General features: G+C 34.1%; 3 protein-coding genes across 3 annotated transcripts; 2 read left to right on the forward strand and 1 right to left on the reverse strand.

The window, feature by feature from the left end:
• Positions 1-466: 466 nt before the first annotated feature.
• Positions 467-2262, forward strand: LOC117104762 (THAP domain-containing protein 1-like). The gene is made up of 3 exons (XM_033245618.1): positions 467-820; positions 1235-1474; positions 2185-2262. Exons 1-3 carry the CDS (start codon positions 467-469, stop codon positions 2260-2262), a joined length of 672 nt encoding a protein of 223 aa, XP_033101509.1.
• A 168-nt stretch (positions 2263-2430) lies between these two features.
• Positions 2431-6266, forward strand: LOC117104760. The gene is made up of 6 exons (XM_033245616.1): positions 2431-3098; positions 3579-3790; positions 4281-4523; positions 5086-5271; positions 5503-5800; positions 6115-6266. The coding sequence occupies exons 1-6, from the start codon at positions 2729-2731 to the stop codon at positions 6243-6245; spliced, it is 1440 nt and encodes a 479-aa protein (XP_033101507.1). The 5' UTR covers positions 2431-2728; the 3' UTR covers positions 6246-6266.
• Positions 6267-7143: 877 nt separating this feature from the next.
• LOC117104761 (P2X purinoceptor 7-like) lies at positions 7144-10570 on the reverse strand. Its single transcript, XM_033245617.1, has 3 exons — positions 9775-10570; positions 7568-8441; positions 7144-7525 (listed from the first exon to the last, which is right to left on the reverse strand). Exons 1-2 carry the CDS (start codon positions 10152-10154, stop codon positions 8252-8254), a joined length of 570 nt encoding a protein of 189 aa, XP_033101508.1. The 5' UTR covers positions 10155-10570; the 3' UTR covers positions 7144-7525; positions 7568-8251.
• Positions 10571-10648: the final 78 nt, after the last annotated feature.

A 10648-nucleotide genomic window follows, 5' to 3' on the forward strand; every position in this document is an offset into this window, starting at 1 on the left:
AAGGGTTATCGAGAGGATATTGTGGGAGATGGGGATAGACGGAATTAAAATTATGTACCTTAAAGGGGGGGTGCGGGGATGAGACAAGTTGGCTTATATCGCTTATTTAACCTTTGCAAAGTTTGGGAAAAATACTTAAAAAAATTAAAAATGACGAGATGTAACGATAATTACAGAAACAAAATATCGGATATTTGAAATCAAAATCAAGCGAAAACGAGGCTTGTCACTTTTTTCAGTAGCTTGGTAGCAATTTGTAGGCAGTCATTAATATTCATGAAGAGCCTTGTCAACATTGAAGGAGTAAGAGCAATTGTCGCGACGACGATAATCCTCAAGCGAAGATGATGTGAAGGCCGCGAGTTTTGGAGATAACTTACAGAGCGAGGGTTAAAATCGTCGTGATTGCATCGTATTCATTGCCCAAGTTGGTTTGGAAAATTAATGTTCATAATTTCTAACAATCATGCCAAACCGGTGTATGGTGTTTGGATGTCACAACACGCGCAAAAACAACAAGGACGTGACATATCATCGGCTACCTCTTAAAAAACAAGAAACAGAAATACTGAAAAAATGGCTTCAAGCTCTAAAACTGGAAAATCCTCCAGTCAACGAACATTCTGCTGTCTGTTCCCTTCATTTTGAGGCGTCCTGTTTTAAGCCGTACGGAAACAAAGGGCTAATGACTTTAAAAGACGACGCAATTCCTACCCTCCATTTAACAGATGGATATGCCCAGTCCGAAGCTTACAAGAAAAGCAAGGATAGATCTGGTTCCACCACCACCACTACAGCTATGCAAACTGATGAGAGTGAGGTAGGTAGTTCAGGCACACACAGATAGACTAGGCCTAGCATAGGGCGGCCCAGGCCCGGATCGTTTCGTCCATTTTGGACCCTTATTGAGATAGGGTAAAGAAAAACACGATATGATTTAGAATTATAAATAACATTTGCCATTTGACATAAATTTTTACGGCCTAGGGCTAGGCCTAGGCCACCAATTAGGCCTTCTTATATTGAAAAAAAAAAAACATACCTGGGGGGGGGGGGGGGGGGNNNGCTATCTGAGGCCCTGGCCTAGGAGTAGGCCTAGCCCAGGCTATGATAAGAACCTAAGTAATATTTAAAAATCCTCTCTAGGGCCTATTACTGTACACCTACTAACAATATCATACCCTGTTAAAAACGCTATAAATTCTTTAATTTTATATATCATTAATATTCACAGCCATCAGCTTCTTCAGGTTTATTATTCGAACCAATTAGTACATCAACACCTACAAAGTTGCCCAGGCTGGAGGAGGACGATGTAAATTTGCCTTCAACATTAAAGCGAGCAAGATTGCATACTCCCTTTGATGATCTGGACACATCAAAAGAAAGTCAAAGTACTGTAATAGGTGGTAAAGATTTATCTTTTGTAATTGGCTCTAGCAGCAGCAGCTCTGCTGAAGATGAGGATGGTAATGTAAGTTAGATTCTTTGTTTGTTATAATGTCACTGTTCAACAGACCTACCTCTGTAATTCATTTATTTACTTTAACAGTTACATTTCATTGTTTCTTTTCTAAAACATTTGTACAAAAATTTGTTTACAAAGGCAGATAATTTTGACCAATTAAAAAACATAAAATAAAGTAATGATAAATATGTAGAACAATAAGAGGTATTTTATACCTCCATCATTGCTGGCAGTAGTAGAACCATTATAACTGGACATGGCTCACAAACAGTGAAAGTTGACACTGGCAACTGTTTGTACAACCTTCTAGGTCATACACTCAAGGACTTAAAAGTTATAATTATTTTAACACTTGAGCATTTTTGTGTGAGGGTCCAGATTTACTAGATGAACCTGGATAAACAAATAACTTACCAAATCTTTACTCTCAAGCCAGCCAGTTATGTGAACATTGATGACCTTGTTTTAAGTTATTTTATGGTCCAAGTACTGTAGATTCAATCAACCATTTGCTTGTCCTAAAACAATCCTAAATTAAATAACTTTGTGTTTAAACAATTTATTTATTTATTTTGATTAAGGATTTCTATATTATATCCATCTGTTTATTATTTACTATATTTTACTCACTGTGGTAAATTATTGGACTGCAGTAGTTGAAATATTTACCTGTTTATATAGTTTCATTTTTTTAATTTAAAATGTATCAATTTCAGGATAACGATGCTGGTAAATGTTTAAGGTCAAATGTCAACTGCTCCTGGTACTACAGTATTTGGCTAGATGATACCTGACATTGAATGAAAAGTTCCAATAATTTCTCAAAGTCAATGGTGAATTATGAAAGTCAAGGTCATTAAAACTGAGATGTGTATAAGAGACAGGGATACGTCACTGTTGTTAGGACAAGATAGATTAGAACAAGTCAGTACAATAGAACCAAAATTTTAAATACGGTATAAGACTAAAATGATTATGTACAGTATATCGGGGGTTGATTAAAATGAAGGTCATTTTTTAACATTTCTTCACTATTATCATCTTTATTCTTGATTTTTGGCTAAATAAAATGTTTGAATCTATCTTTACGAGTCAGTTAAATACAATGATCAAAAAGAGTTTGAAGTCATACATAAAATTGAGGTATGTAAAATCTAGGTTCCAATGTAGGGCAACATTCTATGGCTTGTATTATATATAAATAATATTATTAATTTTTTTTTTTAGTTCGTGCAACAACTGGTTGAATCAAAGAAATACATGGTATTTGAAGAAGAGCTTATGAGCCTTGTACGCTGTCAGGAAGTTGGGTGTGCCTTGGCAATAGAGGAAAAGCAAGTGATTCAAGTTGGAAGCATGTTAACCATTACTGGTACATGTATGAAAGGTCATTGTTTCAAATGGTCTTCGCAACCACGCTGTTGTGGGCCTAAAAGTCGCCCAGCTGGAAACGTTGCATTAGCTGCAGCAACACTCTTGACTGGGAATACACAAACAACGCTTAATGAGATGTGTAATGTCATAAATTTAGCCACGATAAAAAAATCATCTTTCTATGAAATACAAAGAGATATCTTGCTACCAAATATCCAAAAGATGTATAATGCCCATATAGAGGATATACACAAAGGTAAGTTAGCACAAGGGAAGATTATATTTTGCTGAAATTTAACATTAATAACCATGATTCATACTTCAATGGTTATTAATTGCCCCAACAGAAAATAGCTTTATTTTTATAAAAAGAAGTGATGCAAAAGAGACCTTTTATTTTACTGTTTTGTGTTTTTTAAGTCAAATATCACCCTTTGGTTATTTGTTGGTCTGCTAGTTTCAAAAGAAATTGCATGACTGACATTATACACACACAACCTACTTTGTTTTTACCATTAAAAAAATATAATGTAAAAAAAATCTGAATTGACCAAAAATAAGCCATAGAAGTGAAGAAGCTGTGAAAATAACTTTTTTTTTATTGGGCTTTATTTGATATATTTATTTTGGTTTCTAAAAAGTTATTTCACAATTTGTGTTTATATTTATTGTCACCTAAATTGTTAAATTTGTAATTAGTTTTATACAAAACAATGTTTTTTTGTTTTTTTTTAAGCTTATGAATATTTGCCAACAAAAGTAACTGTTGCAGGTGATGCAAGACACGACTCTCCTGGGCACTCGGCAGAGTTTGGTCTGTACACTATTATGGACACAATAAATGATGTCATAATATCGTCTAAGACAGTGGCTGTTGGCGAGAAGGACGTGCCAAATTCATATTGGCTGGAGAATGAAGGACTTAAAAGATGCTTGAAAGAGCTGAAGGTTAGTTATTTGTTTTTCTACAACAAACAATTTGTACACAATATTAATGATATTTTTAAAAATGCAGGGTGCTAAATTTATTTAAATGGAGTTCCTAACTATTTGTCACAATTTGTTGCTAAGAGAATTACCTTTAATATTTTTTCAAAAATTTGCTTAAATGAATATGAGCTGCCTCCTCACTACAGTTTTACTCCAATCATCATGAATTTGTTACCATAAGCATGTCTTCATGTATACCTTAGATGCTGGTAAATGTTTAAGGTCAAATGTCAACTGCTCCTGGTACTACAGTATTTGGCTAGATGATACCTGACATTGAATGAAAAGTTCCAATAATTTCTCAAAGTCAATGGTGAATTATGAAAGTCAAGGTCATTAAAACTGTACAGATTTTGGTGTACAAATATCAATTTTTAAACAAAATATAAAATGTGATTGTGGAATGTAGAATTAAAAATTAAATATAATTTTATATATTTTTTTGTAGGACTGCAAGATACACATCGACACTCTGGTCACAGACAGGCATTCCTCAATCGCCAAAACGATGAGAGAAAAGTACTCTGACGTTCGACACGAGTATGACATCTGGCATCTTGCCAAAAGCATTCGAAAAAAGTTGGTAAAAGCATGCGGCAAGCATCAAGAAATAAGACCTTGGCAGAAAGCCATCATAAATCACTTTTGGTGGTCTGCTGAAACGTGTAACGGAAGCTACACGCAGTTTAAAGTGAGTAATAAGAAATTTTGTAAATATTTTTATATCTCATTGTTGTTCAGATTACAAGTTGCAGATTTATTGATATTGTAAAAGTGTTTGCTGTAAGTTTTGCAGAAAGCATTGGTGTTTTATCAAGAAACGTTAACCTGTGTTTGAGTTTCGTACTAACATTATTTTGTAATAATATAAAATACATTACAAATTAATAGACAGGAATGAATCAAATATTTTAACACATATATTTATCAAATATTTTAGCACTTACAAAAAATACTGCAAATTGAAAAGGTTTTTAAGATGAATGTTTTTTCAGTAGCATGACTTAGTATGGTAATTGTGTGATTGATAAATCTGCTAATGTCATGGATATAGACACAACAATTCAAGAGTGGTTGCAAAACAGTTAATACTTTGAAGGTATTCAGCTGATTCTATGATGGGTATTAAGTTTTATAGGCTGGTGGGAACCCTTGAAATAATCTGTAGACTGGTTGGAAGACCTTGAAGATGGGTGGTTGGCTTTTTAACAAATCTGATCTGCCTAATTGTAACTATATTTATTCCTCCATAGGAGAGATGGACGTCCATATTAAGACATATTGTTGATAGGCACAAATGGATTTGCTGTGAAGAATTCCATCAGTGTGAGCATGATGAAGTGGACATGTCGAAGCTTTGGTTAACAGAGGGCAGCGATGCTCACAGAGCTCTGCAAGTGATTGTGGCAGAAAACAAATTACTGAAAGACTTGGAACATGTGAGTTAACAATTTGCACTGTTTGTTTAACATTTTTTTTGTAGAGCTGCAGTGACTTATATCAGAAATTTAAGGAAAGTTAACGAGAGTCAAGCAGAACTGTTTATTTCTTGAAGTACTCTAAGAAAATGTCTCGCACTGGGTACATTACCCTTAATAATATTAGTTTTTTTTATCACTACCTCCCCTAGTTAACAACTTGTTTTTTTGGTTTTGTTTTTTTTTTTTCAGGCTGTTGAATTCTGCCATACTGGAAATCTGGAGGTGTTTCATAGCATGCTCCTAAAGTACATGCCAAAGAGATCCAGGTTTGGCCATGAATGTATGATTGCTAGAGGCATGCTGGCAGTTATTGATCACAACCTCAATGTCCATCGTGAACACGGCACATTGTCAGATGGAGGAAAGCAGTACAAGCTGGAGTGGTCTAAAAGATCAAAGCAGTTCGTTGTTAAAAGGATCAAAGAGGCAAAAGATTACTCCTTTCGGGAACAATTAATGATCGGAGTATTTGAGAGAGCAGTTAATGGTAAGATATCTGTGATGTTTCTAACTGCCATAAACGTTTCCTCATCAGACAACCACAAATGTATTCATGATGAGGAACTGCTGACAACAGTTTACTAGGCTCACACTAAGAAACAACAATTACAGTATGGAAGCCAGTTGATTTTATGGCTCTATTGTAATAACACTTTCCTAGCTGATATGAAGATTTTTTTAATTGTTTAATTCTTCCAACTTTATTATATTAAAATGCTAAAATCTAAGTCTTTCATTTCCTTTTTCATTTTTCTAATAAAAAAGTAACTCATTGCATTGCCACTTTTTTTTTATTTACAGGTGACAAGAGCAGATCGACACTCCTTGACCCTGAGAGTACCAGGTTGATAGAAGAACACAAGAAATCTAAGAGGGGAGAGAAGCCTTCAAAGGAAGAAGCAGTAGCTGGGCACATGTCCAGAATGAAATGAAGGCTAGTGTTCTGTTTCGAAAAATCTAGACAAAATTATGTGTGATCATAAGCATTATAGTGTAACAGTCATTTTAAAATGTGGTGTGACCACAGTTATGGGCAGCTGACTTGAAAAAGCTGACTTGTTTGCTTAAACTTCCCACGACCTTGTTGGTCTAATAAATAAACTGAAACTGTATTGTCAATCTGTCTGCGATGGCAATGTGCATAACAGGAGTATTAAGACATGTTTTCTATATTGCGATCAATGCACAATGATTGACAATTGCTTCATGTTGTGGTCATAATTCCTTTTACAGTATAATCAACAGTATTACAAAAAACCATACATATATTCAGAATTTTCTGTTTGTAGATTTAGCTTCCTTACTGGATACAGGATTTTTTTTTTTTTTTGCTTTTAGCTTTATTGTCAAACTTGTATTGTTTTCGAAGATGAAACAAAGAAACACATAATTGGGTAATAAATGAATAAAAAAAATATATGTAAATAAAAAACGTTTTTTTAAAAATTGGAAAATATGGGATGAGGTTGTGTAGAGTAGGTTTTTTAAACCAAAAAACCTACTTCATAAAATGTTTAAGCTTGTACTGTTAAAACAAAGATGAATTAAAGAGAAATATTTTTCGATGAATACAATAACATAACTTTCTTTTTTGCAGTAGTTCTTATATTTAGTATTTTGTATATAGTTTGGACTTGTGTACATTACTGTATAGAGAAAAAACAATCTGCATTTGGTATACATTATATGTAAATTCTGTGAATTTGGTTATTTTATAATGCCTGGTTTATGCCTATAATATATTGTCTGCATGCTTTTAAACTTTTGCTGTTCAATGTAGTATTGCAATTTAAAACAAAACTTAAATTCTTTTGTATACCAATTTTTTTCCCAGTATTTTGCAAATTTAAATATACAGTATGCTATATACTGTACTGATTTATTTATTATGTACTAATGTCTTGAACACATAATAATTTACCATAATTACTAGTAGCTGTGTAGAATATTTGTATATGGTAATAGCATTCTGTAGTAAACTTGCCTGATTTGGATAATTTTTAAGTCAATCTTATTTCACATGCCAGTTGTGTTTTTTGTCAAATAATAATCTGTAATCCAAATCAAGTTAAACAATTTACCAATGCCATTTTGGATTCAACTTTTTATGAGGTTTTAATCCACAAATAAAATAATTTTCAAGTGTTAATTATTTTCTACTGTTGTATCAAAAGATTTGCCAACAAGTCAAAGACTTCATATTAAAATATAGCTTCAGAGTTAAAAAATTATCAGAGTTCTTCCATGATGATACTGTATTCAACATCCCTATTTTAGGTGCTTGACTTGGTACGATTATTACTGTAAATTAAACTTCAAGAATACAGGTGTTACCACAGTAAATAAACATTTTAAAACCCAAATTTTACATATTTGTACATTGTGAACAATTTATTTCAAGTATATTTTCTCTAAAATATATACAGTATTTATTTTACTATACACAGAAAATGAAATGAGCAGCACTAAAGCAGTCAGGTATTACAGTATATCACTACAGTTAAAATACTCTTATCAAAATATTTAATGTATAACTTTACACCAATGTAAAGAATGGGCAATAAAAAGTTACACTAGTAGCCTCAATTATAAGACGAGAGCGAGGAAGACAGAGGCAAAATGCATTTGAACATACTGTACATTGCAACCATAACAAACTTTATACCACCATGTTACAACAGAATTTTCAATCTGTATCAAGAGCAACAACAAATTTCAATATACACAGCCTAAGCTTTGAATGTTACACACAATTGACAGGGTACAGATATGAAAGATATAGGTCTATGCTGAACAAATTTCCTTTGTTAACATGAGTGACAAGGGCAACTTTTGCAGAAAAAGAGATAACAGACGTTGCCTAAATTTTTAAGAATGAATCGATTGGAAAAGATCTGTTGCATAACAACTTATAATAATTCTTCCACATGACACGTAATTATTCAAACACAAAGTCCATTTCATTATCTGCTACAGCATCAATAAACCCAGTGTAGTCTCCATCAACTGATGGGAATTGGTCTCTAATGGCCCACACACAGCATGATGGAATGACCCTTCTGTCACGTTTTTTCAGCCTGTTATACACCCACCAAATGAAGCAGCGATAGCCAATATGTCGATAGTTCCTACAAGAAAGAATTCAGAGTATTATTCTTACATTATTCAAAAACAAATTAAATTATTAGGCCCATAAAAAAATTATTAGTTTATCACCCTATCAAAGAATAAAAACTGATGAGGGAGAAAATCAAATTTATATTCAAAAAACATGTTTTTGTTGTACTGTACCAATAAACATATTTGCAAGAAATCCTGAGCTTTTCAAGTGGGAAAAGATGGAAAAATTACCGTTTGAAATAAAAAATATATGTTGATTGAAAAAAAAAAATATCAGAATTTCCCCAAAAACAATGAGGCAGGGGGTGATAAACTAATATTTCTTTTTTAATGGGGCCTTAATATTGGTATTAAATTAATGGTGATCTTTAAAAGGTTAGGGTGCCGGTTGGAATCGGCCCCACACTAACTATCACCTTTGGAAGTTGGTGTAAAGCTGGCCACACTGATCATATTTATTGAAAATATTTAATAGTGTATTTAAACATCATTGTAACAAAGTCCCTATTCAAATTTATTGCAAAGTGTGGTGTAACAATACCCACAGTCTAAACAATTATTTGAATAGAATTAATTATTTCACTAATACATTATATAGTATTTTATCATAATTGCAATAAAACAATTACTTTAAAAATTAGATGTAAAGACTCTTTAATTAGTTCAATAACAATTAGTATAGCAAAGACTTGTTGTTTACCAAGCTTTTCTAATGTAATAATAAGCCCAGGTATTTTAACAATGAAATGACTGGATATTTTACCCTGCCATCTGCGGAAATCACACATTGACCTTCAACATCAATTGTATTGTATATTTGAGGTAAGTACCGAAAGCAGGGAGTTGGGCCTAGTGAGTAGATAGTTAGTTACTAGTATTGCGCAGATGATGCCAAATTTGCGCTGGAAATCGCCGGAAAAATACTAACTTCTGCATATACATTGGTTATATAATAACATTAGATCGAAGCTTAATTTTCGGCAAAATATGCGCGGAAATCAGCCCTTATTGAAGGCCGAATGTTTGGGTAGAGGATCGCATTCGGATAGCCTATTCCATGCACAGCTCATTAAATTGTAAATAGGCCCCTCTGTCCTTCAAATCTTAGGCTAATTGTGTGTGTCTAATGTTGGAAATAATTTATGAGAGTTTGTTATGACTTAGGGCCTATAGATAGGGTACGTAGATTAAATACTACGCCCAGCCTAATAGCACTATTATTTATAGTACTTATGCCAGGTTTGGATTGTCTAGGCTAGGGCCCTACTCCCCTACGCCTAGGTAGGCTCTCGAGCAGGCCCTAGGTAAACAAACAATATGGATGGTCGTTGGGTAACAAACCTGTTATTAAGCTCATCGTGATTAATACCCTCTCCAAGCAGTTCTTTTCTGGAGGCAAACACCACTTCTAAAATCTCCTTGTCCAAACAGACCTTTTTGAAGGATTCATTCTTCAAAATGCAATCGACGTCTGTCATCTTTTCACTGAAATCCTCTCCCTCATGGCAACAAAGGCATTCTTTTTCTTTCGGCATAGGCCTGCAGTTTCCACATCTGCACCAGTCAGTATTGTTTAACCTGCTAAGCCTAGGCCTACTACTACTAGAAGGCTGTCGTTGAAATTGCTGTTGTTGTGGATCCTGTTGTAGAACAGGTTCAAAGGCATAAGCATTTCTTCTCTGTTTTTCTCTCTCTCGTCTTATATTAAAATTTTCCGCCATAACGCATCAAAGACCCTTTCAATTTTTCTCTCGCGATGATTTCCTTGTACGTCTGTTGGCTATCGTTACCAGCTCGTTACGGTTGAGTGAATCAGCCGACTCCCTATCGCAGCGCAAAAATCCGAAATAAAAACTGGGGCAAATTGTTATTTTACACAAAACTGAGACATTTTCTGAAGCGTCAACCTATATAAATGAAAAGAGCGGCCAAATTCACGTCGGAATACCTAAAATTTGACTCGATTTTTTGCGGGGTTACCGATTGCAAGCAGTTGAAAGTCGGTACATTTTAGGAAATTCCCTATCTTTTAACACTGGCTCAAAATCCTGTAGCACCAGTTTTTTTTTTGGGACATAGTTGACGAGCCTCGTTTTCGAATACCGCGCTCCGATATTAAGTGGCGTCACCGTCATTGTGGTCGCCAAACCCCCTATTTTATATTAAAGCCAACTTGTCTCATCCCCGCACCCCCCCCCCTTTAAGGTTTTATGAA

Source organism: Anneissia japonica, unplaced genomic scaffold (genome assembly GCF_011630105.1).
Source record: "Anneissia japonica isolate Jap-2015-1 unplaced genomic scaffold, ASM1163010v1 scaffold356_len10648_cov89, whole genome shotgun sequence".
NCBI classification, from domain to species: Eukaryota; Metazoa; Echinodermata; class Crinoidea; order Comatulida; family Comatulidae; genus Anneissia; species Anneissia japonica.